The following is a 24,415-nucleotide window of genomic DNA, read 5'->3' on the forward strand; positions in this document are numbered from 1 at the left end:
CCAGAATGATTTGTCCAGGCTTTTTCCTCACTCTGGAAGTGTATAGATCTTGAAGGGGGGGCAGGGGGCAACTAATAATCCTCTCAGCAGTCCAAACTGTCCTTTGTAGTCTTCTGATGTCTGATTTCGTAGCTGAACCAAACCAGACAGTTATTGAAGTGCAGAGGACAGACTCAATGACCGCTGAGTAGAACTGTATCAGCAGCGCCTGTGGCATGTTGAACTTCCTCAGCTGGCAAAGGAAGTACAACCTCTGCTGGGCCTTTTTCGCAATGGAGTCAATGTGGGTCTCCCACTTCAGGTCCTGTGAGATGGTAGTGCCCAGGAACCTGAATGACTCCACTGCTGCCACAGTGCTGTTTAGAATGGTGAGGGGGGACAGTGTTGGGGGATCCTCCTAAAGTCCATAATCATTTCCACCGTTTTGTGCGTGTTCAGCTCAAGGTTGTTTTGACTGCACCAGACAGCCAGCTGTTTAACCTCCTTTGTGTATGCAGACTCATCGTCATCTCGGATGAGGCCGATGACAGTGGTGTCGTCTGCAAACTTCAGGAGCTTGACAGAGGGGTCCTTAGAGATGCAGTCGTTGGTGTAGAGGGAGAAGAGTAGTGGGGAGAGCACACATCCCTGGGGGGCACCAGTGCTGATTGTAAAGGTGCTGGAAGTGAATTACCCCGTCTCACAAGCTGCTGCCTGTCTGTCAGAAAGCTGGTAATCCACTGATAGATAGACGTGGGAACAGAGTTGGTGTAATTTAGTCCGGAGAATAGCTGGGATGATGGTGTTGAAAGCCGAACTGAAGTCCACAAAAAGGATCCTTGCATATGTCCCTGGTCTGTCCATATGTTGCAGGATATGATGCAATCCCATGTTGACTGCATCATCCACAGACCTGCTTGCTCGATAAGCAAATTGAAGGGGATCTAGAAAGGGTCCAGTGATGTCCTTCAGGTGGGCCAACACCAGTCTCTCAGATGACTTCATGACCATAGACGTCAGGGCGACAGGTCTGTAATCATTAAGTCCTGTGATTTTTGTTTCTTTGGGATGGGGATGATAGTGGAACGTTTGAAGCAGCATGGGAATTCACACTGCTCCAGTGATCTATTGAAGATCTGTGTGAAGATGGGGGCCAGCTGGTTAGCACAGGATCTAAGACATGCAGGTGAAATGCCATCTGGGCCCTGTGCTTTCCTTATCCTTTTTTTTTTTTCGAAAGCTGCGGATCACATCATCTTCACAGATCTTAAGTGCAGGTTGAGTAGTGGTGGGGGGGGGGGGGTTGCAGGAGGTGTTGGTGTTTGTGTGAAGTGAAGGTCAGAGTGGGTGTGGGGTGTGAGATTGGGCCCTTCAAATCTACAGTAGAACACATTCAGGTCATCAGCCAGTTGTTGGTCCACCACAGGGTTGGGGGTAGGAGTCCTGTAATTCATAAGTTGTTTCATGCCACTCCACACTGATGCAGGGTCGTTAGCTGAAAACTTGTTTTTCAGCTTCTCAGAGTATCTTCTTTTAGCCACTCCGATTCCCTTATTCAGTGTGTTCCTGGCCTGATTGTACAAGACTTTATCCCCAACTCTGTAAGCATCCTCTTTGGCCTGACGAAGCTGCCTGTGTTCCGCTGTAAACCATGGTTTGTCATTGTTAAATGTTAAATAAGTCCTTGTAGGAATGCACATATCCTCACAGAAACTGATATATGATGTAACAGTATCAGTGAGCTCATCCAGGTCTGTGGCTGCAGCCTCAAAAACACTCCAATCAGTGCAGTCAAAGCAGGCTTGTAGTTCCAGCTCTGCTTCGTTGGTCCATCACTTTACAGTCCTTACTACAGGCTTAGCAGATTTTAATTTCTGTCTGTAGGTTGGAAGATGATGAACCAGACAGTGAGCAGATAGTCCCAAAGCTGCTCTAGGAACAGAGCGATATGCATCCTTTATTGTTGTGTAGCAGTAATCCAGTATATTTCTGTCTCTGGTTGGGCATGTAATGTGCTGTTTGTATTTGGACAGTTCACATGTGAGGTTTGCTTTGTTAAAATCCCCAAGAATAATAATAACGGAGTCCGGGTGGTGTTGTTCTGTGTCTGTGATTTGATCAGCCAGTTGTTGCAGTGCAGCATTCAAATACGTGTTTGGCGCGATTTACACACTCACCAGAATAAACAAGGAGAACTCCCGCGGCGAGTAGAAAGGCTTACAGTTAATAAAGAGCGCTTCCAAATTAAGACAGCACATCTTCTTTAATGTTGTTACATCTGTACACCAACTTTCATTGATGTAAAAGCATGTTCCACTGCCTCTCGTTTTCCCCATTAACTCCGATGCGATCCGCTCTGAACAGCTGAAAGCCCGGCAGATGTAACACGCTGTCCGGAATGGCTCCACTCAGCTAGGTTTCTGAGAAGCACAAGGCAGCAAAGGTTGAAAAGTCCTTGTTTGTGCGGGTGAGGAGATGTAGTTCATCCGTTTTGTTAGGAAGAGAGCGGAGATTTGCAAGATGAATGTTTGGCAGCGTTGTTCGAAAGCCCCACTGACGGAGCTTGACCAGCGCGCCTGCTCGTCTTATAACGCGTTTAAACAACACATCCGCGCCTCTGACTAAAATGTCAAACAAAACGTCCGAATATTCAAAATACGGGAAAAGATTGACTGAAATATGCTGTCGAATGTTCAGCAGTTCGTCTCTGGTAAAACTGACTGGAAAAAGATTACTAAACACAGGACAAACAAACAAAAACAACAAAACAATAGAAGCGCTCCACACGAGACAGCCATCCGCGGCGCCATCATGATCATCATGATTCGGCGCTTCATCTCTAAAGGCGAATTAATGAGAGGAAATGTTTGTTTTTTTACAGTGGGAATAAAACTAGCACTCTGTCCCTTTACGAGAGCGCGCATGCATGTTAAACAGTCAACGCTGCACGGTGAGAGATGATGAGACATATGCACGGAGAGACATGGATTTTCAGTCCTATGGAAAGAAACTGTTGATTTCTTGTGTTCCAATGTGTGGATTACTAATTTTCACCAACATGTAAAAATGAAAAATGTGGGGATTTCGCACACTGTGAACACGGAATGTGCAGGGATTCTTAAAATGTTGCACAAGACGTTAAATCCCACTATGAAATTCATTAAGTGGGTTTTTTACCTGCTATTTTCTACACATTGGTAATAGCTGCTGCTAAGACACTTGGAAAAGAGCGAGGACAGTGCAAGGAGAGTGCACTCAGTGTCTGCACGCGACTGTACCTTGGCACGTCCAGTATATTTAGCATTTGCGCGTCTTTGCGAGTTAAATATACTCGCGCTCGCTACTCGGTTAGAAGACTTCGTTCGCTCCATGTCATTTTTGTGCTTTCTCGCTTGTTGTTTGCTTGCACTAATGTTATAAATGCAGCACTGGCCCGATCGGGCAAGTGACAGTTCTAGCAACTGGCCCGAATCTTTCTCACACTGGCCCCGGGCCATCGGGCAGTCCTTATTGTCGAGGCCTGCTCTCATCAAAGCTTTTGAAATTATACCAAAATAATCAAAACTCCCTACGCATCTAACCTTAAATACAAATTACGTTTTAAACTGCGAAAAAAAACTAAACTAAAATCGTGAATGACTGACATGTGCGAGTCTGGTAAAACAGTGAAGTATTTTACTTGCTATCACTAAGCTACCTCACCTAGCAGTGTGCTGGGCTGGCGAAAAAAGATACTTGTGTGATGCACGACGCATGTGTAGATGCATTTTTTTTAACCACAAAAGATAAGGTTATTTCATTGCATATTTTTCTGACATTTATGACACAACCATTTTGAAGTTTCTACACTAGAGGGCACAAAATTATTTTTGCCAGTGAGAAATACATGAACTGGGTTTGAATGTTATTTTAGACTGTGATGAAATTGAAAGAACAGTAAATCTCAGAATGTTCTTCACGTACACCCATTGTCACCTCGCTTACCCCAGTTATGGAAACACTGGTCTATCATGTCCTCTGAAAGACTGTCAGTGCTTTCCTCTTGGGATTGCAAAATATTTTGGGCAGACAGAGAAAGATTCTTCCCCATTCTTACATAAGAGGTCAGCAATGAACAAAGGCCTGAATCTTCCAACACAGTTTAAAGCTCTTCATCCATGACACTAGAGCATCGTCAAACTTGTGTTGAGTAATGAAACCATACCAGTTCACTTGAATGGAACTTTCACTGCTATCAAACCATCTGATCTTTCAGGTTACTTGCATGTAGTCCTAAAAATATATTGCTTGAAGTTCTAGTCATGTTGTGCATTCCGTTATTGGGTGGAAACTTGTTGGTTATGCATGTTTCTTTGTGTGGAGAAAATGCTCTGCTCTTCGACCTAGAAGCAGACGATGTGGCCACATGGATAATTATAATTATAATAATTTTATTTATCACACATTATACATTTGCACATATACAGTGAAATTCTTTTTTTCACATATCCAAGCTAAGCTGGAGTCAGAGTGCAGGGTCAGCCATGATACGGTGCCCCTGGAGCAGACTGGGTCAAGGGCCTTGCTCAAGGGTCCAACAGTGTTCCCTAGACCTTCTGATCAGTAACCCAGAGCCTTAACCGCTGAACCACCACTGCCCCTGGATCAAAACATGACCATTTATTTACACCCCTGGAGTTCGCTAGTTTGAATCCCAGGGCGTGCTGAGTGACTCCAGCCAGGTCTCCTAAGCAACCAAATTGGCCTGGTTGCTAGGAAGGGTAGAGTCACATGGGGTAACCTCCTCTTGGTCGCTATAATGTGGTTCGTTCTCGGTGGAGTGCGTGGTGAGTTGAGCGTGGATGCCACAGTGGATGGCGTGAAGCCTCCACATGCACTATGTCTCCGTTGCAACACGCGCAACAAGCCACGTGATAAGATGCGCGGGTTGATGGTCTCAGACGTGGAGGCAGCTGGGATTTGTTCATTTATTACCATTGTACCTGATTGTGGGCCCACACTGACCCAACTGAGATTTGTTCTGGACAGAAGGGTACAGCCAAGGCCAAGGTCGACAGCATAAAAATTTAATTTTTGGTAAACAATCCCTTAAAATGTAACCTTTCATCTATACAACATTTATTTGTAGCTGCTTCCTTTAGTGACAAACTTAAACAGGAGTCAATCTCACACAGAGGTTTTTTTTTTTTTTTTTTTTTTTTATAAATCGGATGGCAGGCTCATTCATGCCTTCCCATTAGCCCCCCCCCCCCCCCCCATAAACAACACAACTCTATTTACTTTTGGAATTAACCAATTGCGGAGGATTACATAACTGCATTGCCCTGTTTGTCTCTACAAGTGCCATGGCTACAGCAGCCAAGTGGGGGGAGCACTTACAAAGCGCTTTTCTTTCTGCACGCAGCTACCTCATCGTTAACAACGACATCTTTGTGGAAAACAAGGGCCCAATTAACCTTCAAGACAGACGGGATGGCAAACAGAGTGGGCGAAAAGCCATAAAAAGCATGACTAGAAAACGTACCGAAGGACTGCGTACACAATGAATGGTTTCGGTGGCCGGCACACCAGCTGTTTACTTCAGGAAGGATGCATGAGCTTCGGTTATTTATTAAAGGGATAGCTCACCCAAAAATGATAATTTACTCACCCATGTCTTTCCAAACCCATATAACTGTTTCCGTGAAACAAAAAAAGTTAAGCAGAATGAGCAGATCTTTTTCTATACCATTAAAGTGGATGGGGACCTGGGGCTGTCAAGCACCAGAAAGGAAAAAAAAAAAAAAAAGTTGTTTTTTTGTTTGTTTAATAAGCTGATTTTTGATAGTAATCAGCATATTGCTTTGCTTGTAAACATACTCAATGAATAGAATGTCCAAGGGGGATTTTGGTCTTTTGTAAAAAGCACTAAGTACAGCTCTGAAAAAACAAATCAGCAGCTCCCTGTTAGAATTCACTGACTGATGCATCCAAACAGTTTGAAGGGCAGAGCTAATCTATTACCAGAAGCACTTAAATTCAGCACATTACAGAATTTACATATGCCCATCAGTGAATGCACAGATATATGACCTGTTCATTTAATTCATAAGACCTTGGCTAAAAGCAGTGTTGGACTGGAAATCCAAAATCATGGAATCAGAAAATGAAGGCCTCTTCACTGTCCATTGTATATGGATTATGAATCTAGCTCCAGTCCTCAGCCAAAGACAGTCCACTTTAACAATGAACATTTCTGTTTGAGGGGGCCACAGGTCACTACGTCTTTCTTCATCTCCCACGTCCCAAGTGCATGCACAACAGAATCTGTTGCTATGTGCGTGGCCAGGCTGAACTTTTAATACTTGTGTTTCTGGGTCAGTGAATGGGGAGGACAGAGTTGAGGGGTCAAGTCACATGTGGTTGCGACACATATGGTAATATAACTAAATGGTAATGAAATATTCCATGTTGGTAATGAAAGGAGGTACAAAGCTTTATGAGATGCCACTAATATATCCATGGAATTTCTAGTCACTTTGAGAAACAGCAGGGGAGCGTCTTTGAGCCGTGGGTGAGCTGGGTTGCTGGGGAACAGAATAGCAGTCACACTGGCATAATTTCACATTGTCTTACTACGATTCTGTTTTCCTGTCATGCTGTGGATGAGTCTGGAGACACTTCCATTAATCTTCATAAGATCCATTATATGACTGAAGCTTGAAAATTCTGTCATTATTAAGGCCATAAGCAAATTTACACAAGAAAGCCTAGGCAGAATTGAGTGCATGGCCATAGTGTTAGTGTTACCTTCAAAAGTCTTTGCCATTTAACTGTACATGTTGTTATTCAGAAAAGTTGATGTAAAAACACTCACTGAGTACACTATGGAACACTATGGTCCTAATAAAGTGCCTGATGTGGTCTTCTACTGTTGTAGCCCATCCACCTCGAGGTGTGTCGACATGTTGTGTATTCTGAGATGCTATTCTGCTCATTACAATTGTACAGAGTGGTTATCCAAGTTACCATAGCCTTTCTGTCAGCTCAAACCAGTCTGGCCATTCTCCGTTGACCTCACAAATCAACAAGCCGTTTCCATCTCAATCACTTTAACTTTAACTGAAGCTCCTGACCCATATCTGCATGTTTTTATGCATTGCACTGCTCCCACATGATTGGCTGATTAGATAATTACATGAATAAGTAGGTGTACCGGTCAGTGAGTGCATATTGACTTTAACTTACTTCCTTAGCAATATTCTTTTAATACTGTTGATCCGCCATGACAATAGTTGGCTGGAAAGAGAAAACTCACCATAGAAGCAGACAGTTTAAACAAATGTCTACTATAGCGCCCCTTGTGGCTATGTTGCGAATGCAACGCATACTTGCATTGTGTTATGAATTTCAGTGTCTGCGTTCACGTACTTTTGTAGGAGTATGTTTCGGCCTTAAGCCACCCTCTCAAAAAAAAAAAAAAAAAAAAAAAAAAAAAAAATCGCATTTGTTTTTGTGCATCCCGTGATCAATGAGGTTTGGTATTGACACTGATATCGTATTGTCCTCATCTTTGTGTGCTGTGCACTGAATACGGTGATGTAATCAATGATTTGATTTAAGAGTGAAAATGACTCTGTTCCTCACATAAAGCTATTTTATAGTTTCAGAAAACTTGGAATTTAATACACAAGTTGTATCGACTACTTTTGCATTGGTTTTATGGTGGCTTTTTCTCATTTTGGAGCTTGACACTTTACTCACTTTCATTATATAGTGGAAAAAAAAAAAAAAAACGTGTGTAAATTATGTGTTCTACAGAAGAAAGAAAACCAGGGGATTGGAGCAACGTCAGATAAATAATCTCTTTGAAGGAATACTTTGGAACAAAAAATTTGTGAACGGTAGAGACCGATAATTGATTTGAATTAAGACTATTTTACCTCTCTCAAGTTACACATGGCAACCCTACCCATTTATCCTTCTGTTATCACAATTGTGCTGTTTGGCAACACACTACTTAGGCTAAACAAAAGACACTTGGTTCAAAACCAACACTGGCGACTTCTAATAAAACAGCTTTTACACTCACTTTTATAATGCCAACAGGAAGACCCATTCACAAAATGAAATCTTCACTTTGACCCATTCACAAATCAAACACAGCAGATTACAACTTCACACCAGCTGCTCTAAATCCAGAACTTGCTACAAGCTGGTTTTCCTGTTCTACAAATGTTAGCTTTGCAAGGGCACTTGGCCTTAAATATGGCACACAGCATAAAAGGTTTAGCACTGTATCCTTTGCGACAATTTGGAACAGTGTTCCAAATACAGTTTAACAGGTTTGGGATTAAATCAGTGCGCTGACCCGGCCGTACTTTGTAATCCCAAATTAAAGTGCAGAGATGCCGATTGGTAGGAGAGGATATCTAACCAGGGCTCAACAATATGGATGGCCTGGGCCAGTGTGAGAGATTTACTAATAATGAAATAACATATGACATACATATACAATTTATTTACATCCATCCTTCAAATATTCAAAAATTTGGGCAGAGCTGAATTCTCCAGCTCAACTAAGCAAAAACCTGCTGTAGCTCGATTATAACTGTGCATGTAAATGTACCGATTGTTGAGCCCTGCTAACCCTGCAGCAATTTTGAGCATTACCATATAGATGCGTTATGATTGTTGACACCAGAATTGAATATATTCACGGCTTGAAAAAATAAGCTTGCGTTTTCCCCATTTCCCGGTTTATTTAGCTGGCGAAAGTAGTGCAATCGCATTACAAAACCCTCTGAGCCACAACAGTAGACGATATTACATGCTGATTTGAGTGTAGCGTGTAGCAAGCAAGGCATAGAGAGGTAAGTGGGAGAAATTAGGCAAAATATACTGTATTTTAGCCAAGTTTAAAAAATAAAAGAACATAACGTTGGCATAACATAACCCATTTTTGCTTTTTATGAGTCAAAAAAGCCTGCATTTGTGTGAGAGAGATGGAAAAAATAATGCAGCTGGAGTGTAAGTGTGTGTGTGTGGAGGAATGAATTCAGGTTCAGTCATGGAATAAGGTGGTGGTTATTATTCCACTTTAAATATCAATGCTCGTCACAACCCAGCTCAGGTGACTGACACAAACTGGGCAGGAGAACTACACTTGCATGAAGGCGTCTTACCTGAAGGGGAGATATGAGGCATTGGAGCCAGAGATAAGGGCTCTGTAGGCTTCCTCTGGTGTTTTCTTTAGGTAAATTACCTGAGGAAGGAACAAGAGAGATGAGAAATGATATAAGTCTACAACCAAAGCAGTACCCAGCATTGAGCTAGAAAAAGGATATTTTACCAAGTAAAGAAACAAAGACAATATAAAACTACATTCACAACCAATTGTACTTCTGTAATCTATATATAATGCACTTCTAAGTGAAACATTAATTGGGTATGTATTAAGGAAGTGCATAGTGTCTATTTTATTTATACATATTGACTAATACTTTTCCTCTTATTATTAGGAAGGAAGAATCATTTTAGCTACTGTTTATTTGAATGGTTCATTTCAATGAACTGGTGGAAAGAAATTATTTCATCATCACTTAATGGGGTTTCAGTACTTTATAGGGCTGATAAAAGATGCTGGCTATCACCCCTGGAGTTCGCTAGTTCGAATCCCAGGGCATGCTGAGTGACTCCAGCCAGGTCTCCTAGGCAACCAAATTGGCCCGGTTGCTAGGGAGGGTAGAGTCACATGGGGTAACCTCCTCGTGGTCGCTATAATGTGGTTCGTTCTCAGTTGGGCACGTGGGGAGTTGTGCGTGGTTGCCACGGTGGATGGCGTGAAGCCTCTGCTATGTCTCCGTGGCAACGCGCACAACAAGTCACGTGATAAGATGCGCGGGTTGACGGTCTCAGACGTGGAGGCAACTGGGATTTGTCCTCCGCCACCCGGACTGAGGCGAATCACTATGCGACCACAAGGACTTAAAAAAAAAAATAAAAAAAAGCGCATTGGGAATTGGGCATTCCAAATTGAGAGGAAAAAAAAACAAAAGCAAAAAAACATCGATTTTCCAATTAATCGCAATCTTCATTTAATCCCGATATTGATACTTAAAATTCTAAGATCCAACTTATTCTTCAACGTTTAGGTTGGGTTGATTAGAATATCGGTTACATAAATAGCCATTTAACTGCATAGTTTGGGCCCTGTTGTTAATTTTAAATTTAATATTTTTGTAAACTACCAAGTTAGAATGTTGCCCGTGTTATTTACATTTTGAGGCGAGAGAGAATTTGTTTTGACTGAAATATACCCAAATTAATCAGATCGAAATTCAGTACTCAGAATCAAAATTAAATTGGGCGATACCCAGCCCTAGCATTTGCTGTCTCATGAATATCGCGCTAAGTAAATATCCAGGTGCGCGGCTTGTGCAAATCTATCAGTGGGCAGGGCTTCGCGTGAGACGAGAATTAAAGAGACATGCACAGGTTTTTCTGCAATGAAAATTTCAATGAAATTCAGCAAATTCTATGAAATCCATCTTGCATTCGGCACTTCATAAGCACTAAATATGCTTCTGATATGTATCTGTTTCACACGTGCTATCTCTGGAGCTCCCAAGTGTGCACAGGTCCAGCAGGCTTACCTATATTTGTTTTTCAGAGACGTCTTTTTTAAGTCAATGAGTGAGTATTTCAGTACAGTATGTTATGTTGAGTCATAAAAGCCTTTATTTTAAAAGATTGTGTTGATAAATATGTTTACAGTGCATTTAACATGTTGTCCACTGAGTTCAACGTGTGCTGCGTGGTTAAAGAGAATCTCATCTCTAACTCCGGCTGCAGGGACACCGCACGCACCCAGTTTAAACTGAAACCTGAAGACAGGCTGCATCAGGAAACTGGAATACACCTTCAGAGGCCGTATAAGGATGGATGAAGGTAGGATGAAATAAGATGCTTTTTAAACTTTTCAGAGAGTTCCATTCATCCAAAAACGCTGTTTTTTAAACCATTAACTGATTAGGCAGCAAGACAGCTGCCTGCATTTTCGGATGCAGCCAAAACTCATATAAAACAGCCCTAACAAAAGTGCATCTCCAAACCCGGCATCCTCCGTTGTCTCTGTTGTTGTATTGAATCGCGCGTGAAAATAACATCACAAGAAAAATTATTGATACTAGATGACGTCACTACGAGGGTTACTTCTGTGTGTTGGAATGCAAAAGAGGAAAAAGTCTCCACGGTTGTTCCGTTAATCATAAGAGTTCTCGTCTAGGGGGCCTGGTTAGCTCAGCGAGTACTGACGCTGGCTACCACCCCTGGAGTCGTGAGTTTGAATTCAGAGCATGCCGAGTGACTCCAGCCAGGTCTCCTAAGCAACCAAATTGACCCGGTTGCTAGGGAGGGTAGTGTCACATGGGGTAACCTCCTTGTGGTTGCTAAAATGAGTGGTGGTGGCGTAGTGGGCTAAAGCACAGAACTGGTAAGCAGAAGGTTGCCGGTTCGATTCCCACAGCCACTACCATTGTGTTCTTGAGCAAGGCACTCAACTCCATTTTGCTCCGGGGGGAATGTCCCTGTAATAAGTGCACTGTAAGTCACTTTGGATAAAAGCATCTGCCAAATGCATAAATGCAAATGTAATGTGTGGTTCTCGCTCTCAGTGGGGCACGTAGTGAGTTATGCGTGGATGCCGCAGACAATAGTGCCTCCACATGCGCTATGTCTCCACGGTAATGCGCTCAACAAGTCACGTGATAAGATGCGCGGATTGACGGCCTCAGACAGTGAAGCAACGGAGATTCGTCTTCCGCCACCCGGATTGAGGCGTGTCACTACGCCACCACAAGGACTTTGAGCGCACTGGGAATTGGGCATTCCAAATTGTGGAGAAAAGAGTTCTCATCTAGTAAGTTACTAAGGTAATTTAGTAATAGGGACTGTAGGAGGCAAAGGGCCTATTCTAAAAAAGTAGTTTTCATTTATAAAATATTTAATTAACTGACTGGATTAGCCAAAAATATGATTACAATACGGTTATTATATATAAAGCAATTTTTACTGAAAAAATTGTATAGTGATATATAGTTATTGTGATATAAAATGATTAATATCATGATATAAGATTTTGGTCATATCGCACACCCCTAGTTTCCAATACACAACTGTTGTATAAAAAAAGTTCTCTCTTGTAGCCGAGCAACTTTCTGTGAATCTGTTTGAATGAACCATGGTAAAAGAAGGAACAATTTGTTCATGAATCAGACATCAGTACTTCCCAACTTTCTATTTAACCCATTTTGCTGTCTATGTTTGTCAATGTGCCTCTTTCTCCAACAAACAAACTCTCATGAAAGTGATGTTATTGCAGAATGTGTCACACAGATGAGATGCTGTGGCTCAGCACAATGGGGCCTTTCTCAAGTTGGGACAACTTGTCACGGCACAGTGGTCATCTATTCTATTCAGCCGTGCCAATCCCTCTCAATGACATCACAAAAAGACAGAACTCTATAATAGGGACTCTGCTCCCTCCTTTAACATTTCAACAGCTTGATGTCAGAATACAGCATGGTAGTGCTACAACACAACAAGGATAAGAAACCAAGTGAACTGTGCTGAAGTTCAGCGTGCATAACACACAGGAAAGGGTCCTCAAGCACTTAAATTCTATGGGCAGGGGTCGGCAACCTTTTTGACATGGAGTGCCATTTTTTATTTTCCTAGTCAATGGCTGTGCAAACCCCGATGATTATGATATAATCATGATCCTGCATGTGAATTTTCACAGAGCATCTTAAGTGCTTTAATGAAAGAAAACAAAATGAGTTAGCGTGGTTAATGTCACAAATTTGCATATTTGATTACAGCTCACGAAATTGTGTGGAACCTTACATATTTCTTATATTATGTCATTGTAATCATGTAATCACTAGTATGCAAGCAACAGCGAGAGAGGAGCAGGCTATTTTATTTAGATGAAGTTTTTCGCACCTGCATTCCAATCTACATCTTGGTGTAATCCTTCCTCATGATCACGCAGCATGTTTTCATCAGCTGAATAGGAAGCTAAACATCATTAAAGTGTGACGAGACTTGCGCTGCCCGTGCAAGCCATTCGCACATCACAAGCCGATCAACTATTTAGCCCTTTTCTGTGAATCGCACCTGCAAAATCCTAAAACTTTATCCAGGTTTAATTTATATTTTAAATAGACTTGAAAATATTTTTGAACCCCACGATGTGGTTTTACGTTTTCTCTTTTAATCGTTTAATGTAATTTTTAGTATGACCGTGGTTTAAGGAGGGAGGGTGTACCTGTATGCTGGGTTGGAAATCTCAAGGATTACACAAAGAGAAAAAAGAAAAATCTGGCTGTATGTGGACAGTGCGCGTGTACGGTACTGATGGCGAAATTCGCCTCAAAAGAAATGTGAGCGAGACGTATCGGAACATGAAAAACCGAAATATACTTTGGCCTTAAGATCTCATGAAAACAGATTGAAAAGTCGATTTTAAGGATAAACCATACAATAACAAAGTGTCACATTTCACCCCAAAAACAAACATATAATAAATTATATTGCTACCACTTTATTTGGGGGACTTAAACTACTATGTACTAGCATTAATATACATACAATACAATTGCGTTACTATACAGGTGCATCTCAATAAATTAGAATGTCATGGAAAAGTTCATTTATTTCAGTAATTCAACTCAAATTGTGAAACTCGTGTATTAAATAAATTCAATGCGCACAGACTGAAGTAGTTTAAGTCTTTGGTTCTTTTAATTGTGATGATTTTGGCTCACATTTAACAAAAACCCACCAATTCACTATCTCAAAAAATTAGAATACATCATAAGACCAATAAAAAAAACATTTTTAGTGAATTGTTGGCCTTCTGGAAAGTATGCTCATTTACTGTATATGTACTCAATACTTGGTAGGGGCTCCTTTTGCTTTAATTACTGCCTCAATTCGGCGTGGCATGGAGGTGATCAGTTTGTGGCACTGCTGAGGTGGTATGGAAGCCCAGGTTTCTTTGACAGTGGCCTTCAGCTCATCTGCATTTTTTGGTCTCTTGTTTCTCATTTTCCTCTTGACAATACCCCATAGATTCTCTATGGGGTTCAGGTCTGGTGAGTTTGCTGGCCAGTCAAGCACACCAACACCATGGTCATTTAACCAACTTTTGGTGCTTTTGGCAGTGTGGGCAGGTGCCAAATCCTGCTGGAAAATGAAATCAGCATCTTTAAAAAGCTGGTCAGCAGAAGGAAGCATGAAGTGCTCCAAAATTTCTTGGTAAAGGGTCCAGTGACTTTGGTTTTCAAAAAACACAATGGACCAACACCAACAGATGACATTGCACCCCAAATCATCACAGACTGTGGAAACTTAACACTGGACTTCAAGCAACTTGGGCTATGCGCTTCTCCACCCTTCCTCCAGACTCTAGGACCTTGGTTTCCAAATGAAATACAAAACTTGCTCTCATCTGAAAAGAGGACTTTGGACCACTGGGCAACAGTCCAGTTCTTCTTCTCCTTAGCCCAGACAAGACGCCTCTGATGTTGTCTGTGGTTCAGGAGTGGCTTAACAAGAGGAATACGACAACTGTAGCCAAATTCCTTGACATGTCTGTGTGTGGTGGCTCTTGATGCCTTGACCCCAGCCTCAGTCCATTCCTTGTGAAGTTCACCCAAATTCTTGAATCGATTTTGCTTGACAATCCTCATAAGGCTGCGGTTCTCTCGGTTGGTTGTGCATCTTTTTCTTCCACACTTTTTCCTTCCACTCAACTTTGTTAACATGCTTGGATACAGCACTCTGTGAACAGCCAGCTTCTTTGGCAATGAATGTTTGTGGATAACCCTCCTTGTGAAGGGTGTCAATGATGGTTTTCTGGACAACTGTCAGATCAGCAGTCTTCCCCATGATTGTGTAGCCTAGTGAACCAAACTGAGAGACCATTTTGAAGGCTCAGGAAACCTTTGCAAGTGTTTTGAGTTGATTAGCTGATTGGCATGTCACCATATTCTAATTTTTTGAGATAGTGAATTGGTGGGTTTTTGTTAAATGTGAGCCAAAATCATCACAATTAAAAGAACCAAAGACTTAAACTACTTCAGTCTGTGTGCATTGAATTTATTTAATACACGAGTTTCACAATTTGAGTTGAATTACTGAAATAAATGAACTTTTCCACGACATTCTAATTTATTGAGATGCACCTGTATGTTGTTCTGAAAAATTCTCACAAGATTCATATTTGGGCCTACTGAGGTTGAGGTATGAGTAGGTTAAGGAGTAGGGGTAGTTTAGGCTAAGGGTTGGGTTAACATAATTGATTATATTAATGCTACATTTGCTTTATGCTTTATTTTCTTTATGCTTAATATTTCTCTCTTTTGATTTTGGGGTAAACCCTGATATGTTTTACTTGTTTCACTTGACTCACCTTGAGGTGCTGTTTGTCTCAACAGCCCTTTTCAAACAGACTTCATAAAGACTGTGGTTGGTGAAAAGCTTGGACGGAAAGGTCAAGTGACCTTGTTTATGAAGACACGAGCTCATAAAATATACACCAAGTGAACAATTAGCTGAACAGTTCTGCAGATTAAGTTCCGTCCCATGTGAAGGGTCAGCGCTTGTTTTGTTTGTGTTTTGCCCTACTGTCCCATGTGACCCAGAAAAACAGTGGAATCTTCTGGCCCAGCTGTTCCACCAGTACAAATAATCTCCTTAACATGATAAAACTGGGTTGTCTGATGCAAGATAGATCAGCAGCAAACATCTGCTGTAGGCAGAGGAGCAGGTGAAGGTTCAACACAACCGTCCCACACAAGTGTGGATCGATAAAAACCTACTTTCAGAAGATCCACTGAAAGATAAACATTACGCTGAGAGCACGCCAATATGTGCAGAGTGATGGGCAGGGCCACAAGAAATCTGTGCATGCAGAACTCCACAAAAAAGATAATGTATCCAGTTTGGAATCTCACTGTTGGAGATGATCACAACAGTAAGTCCCTCTTGAGAACAGTATTGGATTTATATATGGGAATACTCAATCTCATGGCAGTCTCCAAAGGTTTGGTTTTTGAAGGTAGCTAAATTGAGTTCCCATTTCAGACAGTTAAATTAAGAGCAGGATCAGGGTTCAGGCTAAATTTAGCCATACAGGGTAAATGTGAACAGTCCTAGTAGACTGCAGTGGAGGACTTTGAGAAGGAACATCTCAATTTGAAGGGTCTTTGAAGGATAATTACAAATCATAAAAATACATATCGCAGGTAACAAGAGTTTTCTCTGGATTCTCATTAGGAACCTTATGAATGCTCAAATGTTTTTAAAGTGTGTAAACTGGGGCTGTATGACAGAAACTTCCTATTTGAAGTCTTAAAGGAATATTACGGGTTCAATACAAGCTAAGCTCAATTAACAGCATTTGTGGCATAATGTTGATAACCGCAAAAAATAATTTCGACTCATCCCTACTTTTCTTTATAAAAAGCAAAAATCGAGGTTCCAGTGAGGCACTAAGCAAATTTTTAGACGGTTTAAGGCAGAAATGTGAAGCTAACAATTTGATAAAAACTTGTTAGAGCTCTAAAGTTGTTTACATTTTCGCTTTTATGGTTGTTTAGTGTTTACGACGTTACGTTGTCATGGCAATGAAGTTGTACAACTGGATATAACGTTACACAGAAAGGTTAGTAAGTGATTTTACACCGATAAAATCATGTTAACATGCATTTATGTTCGTCATGTAAACAAATGTAAATCGTTTACGAACGTGTTTTGCACGAAAGACTAGATGCAGCACAACGGATAGAACAAGACACAGGTGCCTAGAGTCGTGATTTTAAAAGTTATTTTTGGGGCCTGGGTAGCTCAGCGAGTATTGACGCTGACTACCACCCCTGGAGTCGCAAGTTCGAATCCAGGGTGTGCTGAGTGACTCCAGCCAGGTCTCCTAAGCAACCAAATTGGCCTGGTTGCTAGGGAGGATAGAGTCACATGGGGTAACCTCCTCATGGTCGTGATTAGTGGTTCTCGCTCTCAATGGGGTGTGTGGTAAGTTATGTGTGGATCGTGGTGAGTAGAATGAGCCTCCACATGCGGAGTCTCCATGGTGTCATACACAACGAGCCACGTGATAAGATGCGCGGACTGACCATCTCAGAAGCGGAGGCAACTGAGACTTGTCCTCTGCCACCCGGATTGAGGTGAGTAACCGCACCACAACGAGGACCTACTAAGTAGTGGGAATTTGGCATTCCAAATTGGGAGAAAAAGGGATAAAATAAAATAAGTTAAATTTAGCTTGACATGGCATCTAAAAAATGTAGTGCTCCTGTACAAGATGCTGCACAGTGTTCAAAGATGTCCATCTAGCAAGTTTACATTGAAAAACAATTTAAAAACAGCGCTGACGGATGCAAAAACAAACAGCACGAACACTTTAGTCTGATTCACGGAAAAATTACTCGTTTAACCCAGTTCTAGTAATTCATTTAAAAAAAATTTGCTGATTCCACCAGAACGGTTACTGAATCAGTGTCTCACTGATTGGATAATTATGACAGTGCGTAGTTAGACTGTTTATGAAGTTAGGAGTATTTCATAATACACTGGTATTGCTTTTATGAGTGGGGAACAAATAAAACATCCAGAAACGGCGAGGTGATGAGCCTTAGCTACAAACATCCAATAAAAGGATTTATGGTGGCATGAAGCCATTGCATCACAGCACACCAGAGTCAGATTATGCGGAAAGCCAGATTATAATTCAGCATGGAACTAGCCAAGAGAAAGCAAGGGAACATCAGATAATTGCAGAAAAACAAAAAGTGGCCTAAGATCACGGAAAAAAGGATCCTGATATTGGATACCACTACTACCACTTTTAGTTCCCCAACATTTCAATTCAAATCTGGATCTCTCCTGCCCATTTAAAAGCGGGACTCTGGCAGAAACAAATTAACAATGGCTTCTTTGAAGGACACCGGAGAAGCATCTCATATACCACTTCCTCTCTGTGATTCCATTTAAAACTCGTTAGTATTTATGAGGACAGCAGCTTTTCGCCCTGAACTTATCTCATTGTGTGAGACAGTGGCTGTTTTGTCAATGAGAATAAAAGGCTGTACAAACAAAGTGAAAATGTGTGCATGATTTTAAAAAGAGGATTTAAATATTTGCAGACCAGGTAATGAATATTATGAAAAAACTGGTGCCATGACCCCATAAACATCTGAGAAAGTGGGCAGTCATTTGAAGTAAGGGCTTATCAGAATGGTACCCTGGATGACCCACATTACAGCTGCCATGTGTGCCTTTAACACCACCATTTGTGCCAACAGTACCATCTGAGCGATACATCTGCCCAACCTTTAAAGCACCAGGAACAGGAAGACTAGAGATGTCCAATAGCGCAATCAGGAGGCAAGCTGGCATTACTCATGTTGAAGTGAGCAACGTTATGGCAGAGGTTGGTTAGGTCTTTTTGTTTTTAAATGCAGTGGAACAGGACAAAATGGCATGCGAGCAAGTCAAGGACAGGGTTATTGTGCCACCTCATCATGGGGTATGTTTCGGTCAGTCATCAGTCTGTTGCTCTTTCTGAGGGGGAGGCTGGAATGATGACACTGGCAGACATCTGAGAAGACTGTCCGACAAAGTATGCACACAAACAAGCCACATATATGAAGTTGTTGTTGATGTGGTGGGCCCTGACACCAACGAATATGAACGTGGAGTGGGAGGTTTGTTGGTTTTTATGCTGATGCATAGAAAGAACAGCTGAGCAGATAATTTGCAGAGCCGTGACAGATTGCTTTGGGCGTGATTCCTCAAGGCCAGCAAAAGTAATTGACACAGTTGTCCAGTGACAAAGATGGAAAGAGAAACAGAAGTGACCAACAAGAGGGGGACGGGATACTCACAGCATAGGCACCGATGAGCACAGCGGCATTGGACCTTTTGCGCTGGTCAAAGTTGGTGTAGTGCACAATCCTCTTTCTGGACAGTGTAAAAGACTGAAAAGACAGACATAAATGTATTATATTGCAAGTTAATGACAAAAAAACATTTCAAATATGCTATTTAATGCAAATACATCAATCATTAAACTTGGTTTTCCTAAAAAACAAAAATAGCATATTGCATAGAAATAGCTAGTGGTTGACCGATATGGGTTTTTCAGTGGCTGATGCCAATACAGATATCTAGAAAACAGGATGGCTTTTAGAAATGCCAATAAACAATACAATTTAAGAACAGCAAATCAGATGTACACAAAATTTCAAAAGAAAACCAAACACTTATTTTATGCAATATTTAATCAAATTTGCATAAACTTGAAAATATAAAACCTTGAAAACATAGCGTTGACTATCCATTGACAAATCTATTGGAAGATTAACACTTCTGTTAATTGTCCGATGCCAATAATCGCAAAATTGCCAAATATTGGCCGATTAATCAGCCTGGCCGATATATCGGTCTATCACTAGAAATAGCTTTAAAAATTGCATAGAAATTTCATGAAGCTTTAAAACTGTTTCTGTTAAAAAAAAATAAAAAATAAAAAAAAAACAACAGAAATTGTGTCAGTTGTTAAACTTGATTTATGCTAAAACAGCATTAGCAAAACTGAAAAAAGGGTTGCGCTTAAATAGCATTTAAACAGAAATTGCATGAATTGTTAAACATATTGCAAAAAAACTGCTTAATGCATTAATCATTAAAACTTTGCTTACGTTAAAATAACAATGTTTTGTTAACATTTTAACAAAACAACGGAAATTGCATCAGTCGTTAATATTGGTTTGCGCTAAAACAGCATTACCAAAACTGAAAAAAAGGGTTGCGCTTAAATAGCATTTAAACAGAAATTGCATGAATTGTTAAACATATTGCAAAAAAACTGCATAACAATGCATTAATCTTTAAAACTTTGTTTACATTAAAATAACATTTTAACAAAACAACGGAAATTGCATCAGTCGTTAATATTGGTTTGTGCTAAAACAGCATTAACAAAACTGCATAAAATTGCATCAATCATTAAACTTGGTTTTCGCTAAAATAGCATTTTAACAAAAATTAAATATTGCATAATTGCATGAATCATTAAACGTATTGCATAAAAATTGCATGAATCGTTAAAACTTTGTTTCCGTTAAAAGAACAGAAACTGCATCCATTTTTAAACTTGGTTTTGGCTAAAATAGTAAATTGCATAAAATTGTATGCATCATTAAAAATTGGTATTCAATGACAACTGCATCAATCATTAAACTTGGTTTGCGCTCAAATAGCATTAACAAAATGGAAAGTAATATTGCATAAAATTGCATGAATCATTTTACTTGGTTATTACAATGCCATTTTAACAAAAACAAAAAAACCTGCATCAAACATTAAGTTGGATTTTGTTACAATAGAAATTTAACAAAAAGTAACAAACTGCATAAAAGTGCAATCACTTATTAAAAACTTGGTAGTTTGTTTGAATTAAATCTCAGTTAATGTACAAGTCATCCAGTTTATGGTTAACATGACAGGTTAGATGTTCAGGAAACAGGTTAAGAATCTCGACAACAACGTCAAAGCTTCTGAATAACAGTAACTGTACTAGATCCGAGTTGAATCCCTCAAAAAATCTGTTCCTCTGTCACTCCACATGGTGCAGTCAAAATTTAGCTGGGGTGTGATAATGACAAACATAAATCAAACTGCTGGCACAACAAATTGCTGGAGATTCAAACTTGTCCACCTACAATCCGCCCCCGAAGAAACCACAGAAATACATACAGAAGACAGAACTAAGGAAAGAAATATTCCAAAACTCTCTAGGCTGAGAACTTGGTAGAACTGGGATATTACTTTTTCTTACTGACCCTGTTTGGATGCAGCTTTTTAGGATGAAAATTGGCCGTCAACAACTTAGCAACAAAGCTAGTTTGGTAAATGAAGACATTTTAACTATAACGTTCTCATTGCCTTCTCTTTTCACTGAGCCAACAAAGTAACAAGGGTAAATCGTAAATAAGCAAAACGAGGTTAACAATCACTTGGTAAATTAATAATCACATAAAAATAAAATAGCAGCATTCACATGCAGGAGGTGGTTATGCTAGTGAGGGGAAGAATGAGTTGTCAAAATAAAACAATCAGAATAGCTTACAAACAATCTCAAGAATGATTGACAGTTTTTATCAGACTGTGCTTCAAAAACACCAACTTGAGATTGCACAAGCTCCGTTTAGCAATGCAAGGAAGCTGATCTAATAATCAGACTTGCATACCAGTGCAGTTCTGTTGCGTCAACTAAAAACCGCCTTTACTGCAGTTTACGAACAGATCATACCAAGCATCCCTTCTTGTCTTTTGCTTTTTGGTTCCTTCTGTCTACAGCCAAACATGCATGCTTAAACCGGTAAGGTTAAAAAAAAAAAAAAAAGCGATCCCTATAGCAACAGCTTGTAAATGGCAAAACAGGCGGGGACATTGACGTTTGGTAGGATGGGTGTGGACATGAAGAGAGTGGTTAAAAAAGGAAGGAAACACATCATGCTTTACCATGACTTTACCTTAAATATTCCAAAACATGAACACATGAGAGAACTACACCTTGCCAGCTTTAGAAACACAGAACAGGGATAAATAAGGGGTTGATTATTATAGATCCATATAGGATATGCTGAAACAGCTGAAGAAAGTGCATATGTTGCTATCAACTTCAGAGCTTAGTGTGCTTTGGGCCTGGTCATCTTAGCTGACCTCTCAATTTAGGTTAATTGGAAACTAAAGTTGGATTTGTGTCACGACAACCGTTTTATGGTCTTAAAGTTTGATAAATCTAGGGCTGCAACTAACGATTATTTTCATAGTCGATTAATCTACGATTATTTCATCGATTAATCGGATAAAAATGAAATTTTATTTCTTGTATTTTATTAAAATATGACTTGAAATGATAAAGGGCGTAAGGATTTGGTTTGATTTACATTACTGAATTCACAATCCTATACTCTCGCAAAACTTTGAACAAAGCCTGAATCATGAAAAGTTACGTTTGAATGTATTATTATTATTACTTTCAGGACATATGCGAAACAGTTCCTTTACTTGTAAAACTTTATAAAATGCTCATCATTAAAGAGTAAAATGATCCGTAGGGCATGGAGAGGGACAAAAAAAATAAATCAGCCCAGCAGAGGGCAATAGTGACATGAGAATAGAAATATTAATAATTCTGCCCAGCTGAAAAATACATAATTATGTTCGATACATACACTTGTACAATGTCACTGATACATTTAAGTATTTTAATATTATAGATTTTAAAATAGTATTTTCACTGATTACATGTTTCTAAAGTATTCTTTTTAAAAAAAATTGTTTGTTTATCCAGTAAAATAATGTTTGCCATAGTGTAAATTTACTAGTGAAATCAGACATTAAATGTGGCATTATCAGGAGGACTTTCAAATATCAGGACCCTTAGCATTATTATACATTATTTTCAGCATTACATATATTTTAATAAAGTACAATCATCTGTAAACCCTGTGCATATTCACTCTCATGCTGTAAAGACTCAATCACCCCAGTGCTCACTGCAGTACATGCGCTTACATGAGCAGGAGAAAATACTTTAAAAACCGGCACACCTTGACTGCTGAGACTTCAGTCCGATATCCATGAAAGCTGCACAACTGATTACATTAAAACTGAAATCGTGGTATGTTGGACAGTTTAATCAAAATGATTGCGCTCCACTTCTCCATTGCGATCGGTTTGATTGATGCAGATGCGCGTGTTCGCATGCTCATTGGAGTTTAACAGAGACTCGCTTGTGGTAAGAACAAACAGTTTTGCGATATACACGGCTGATTTTGAATTCATAACATGCATACATTATAAAACATAGAAAACAGCAGTAAAATGTAAGTGATGTGCTGGAGAGAAACAACTTGCGCATCAAACAGCACAAGCACTCAGTCAACGCACCTGACGCAGCAACCACTCCACATTAAACTGTATGCTTATTATGATCTTCTGTTAAGTGTTTATAAAGTGCTCCCATGCGCTGGACATCTTGGGTCATTTTTTTTCTGCTTCAATTTGTCTCTGTTGTTTTTCAAACGAGTTTCATAATGCAACACATTTTTCAATTGGATGTGAAGTGACGTCACTGACGGGGCTTCTCCGTGCTTAACGTAAATATCCAAATAATCGATAATGAAATTCATTGTCGATAAAATCGATAATGGAAATTATCGATTAGTTGTTGCAGCCCTAGATAAATCTACCAACTACATGTATATACTTTGCTGCAACAGTAGAACACATTAGCCCTGTTCCAAAACCTAGTGAGCCGTCTACCTAGACAGCATTATAGACGCGTTCCTGGTGCACAAGGCTGTCAACACAGTCAAAGCATGTTTACATAGAAAAACAATTGAAAAAACAATTGAGAAACAGCACAGATGGTTGCAAGCAATGCATACGTTGTCAACGGTCCCTTAGATACCTTCTTTTGGGCAAAATCTAAGGTAGTATCACGTGTCATTCTTGGAAAAGGTAATTACAGAATTCATTGCGTCGAGTTCAGAACTGCGAATTCATCAAAGTTGGTGGACACATCAAGAGAAATGTTGATTATACATATATTTCATTGAATATCGAAAGGTACTGATAAAAATTCTAATTAAAAATGGACTGTTGGTCCCCATATTTGCGTATGCTACGTATTGCGTCATTAGCTTAGCAACATGCTAATGACTAATTTGACTATTAGAATCAATTGCGAGTCAAGATTCTAGTTTGCATCACTTGAGGAGCACCATTTTTGTGGCACATGGAGTTGATGCCTACATAGAATGTTCCAAATCAGTCATTAATGAGATTTCATTGACGGCTAAGATATGAACTTCCACATCCACACTGATTTGTTTTTGGTTGAAACATTGATTTCGCCGTTTAGCCTATGCTTTTTATCCACTCTACAATGCTTTCCTCCAACAACAGAGCGTTTCCAAAAACGGTCTTCATTACCACATACTGGAAAACGATGACGTTAGGAACTGAAAATGTAGTTTTCCAACAACAGCGGATTAGTGTGTATGTGGCCTTAGGTCACGTCTATAATAATTCATTTTTGTTTAAAAAAAACGCATTGATTTTGCTATGTTTACACCTCTCATGTACACTTGAATGGCGTTTTTCGAAACCAAATAGTGCATCACTTGGAAAACGATGCACTACGGGTAACCAGAAATCATTTCGAAAGTCTAAATTTTCAGAGGTGGAAAACTCCATTCCTGGTGTAAACAGCAAAATGTATGTGTTTTCAACTAAAACATTTTTGTGTGGATGCAGCCTTAGAATGCAGCTATCTATGTACGCAGTAGACTGCAAGGCA

At 40.0% G+C, this 24,415-nt stretch overlaps 1 protein-coding gene across 6 annotated transcripts in view; it reads right to left on the reverse strand.

Moving 5' to 3' along the window:
• Positions 1-24,415, reverse strand: part of LOC127438594 (dual specificity protein phosphatase CDC14AB) — an 85,271-nt gene that overhangs the window by 55,304 nt on the left and 5,552 nt on the right. For all 6 annotated transcript variants that reach the window (XM_051694290.1, XM_051694289.1, XM_051694291.1 and 3 more), the window contains exons 4-5: positions 18,927-19,019; positions 9,144-9,223 (exon numbers count right to left, since the gene is read on the reverse strand). In XM_051694290.1, coding sequence (XP_051550250.1) covers positions 9,144-9,223; positions 18,927-19,019 — 173 coding nt within the window. The remainder of the gene's footprint in view (positions 1-9,143; positions 9,224-18,926; positions 19,020-24,415) is intronic.

Source organism: Myxocyprinus asiaticus, chromosome 49 (assembly GCF_019703515.2).
Source record: "Myxocyprinus asiaticus isolate MX2 ecotype Aquarium Trade chromosome 49, UBuf_Myxa_2, whole genome shotgun sequence".
Lineage (NCBI taxonomy): Eukaryota > Metazoa > Chordata > Actinopteri > Cypriniformes > Catostomidae > Myxocyprinus > Myxocyprinus asiaticus.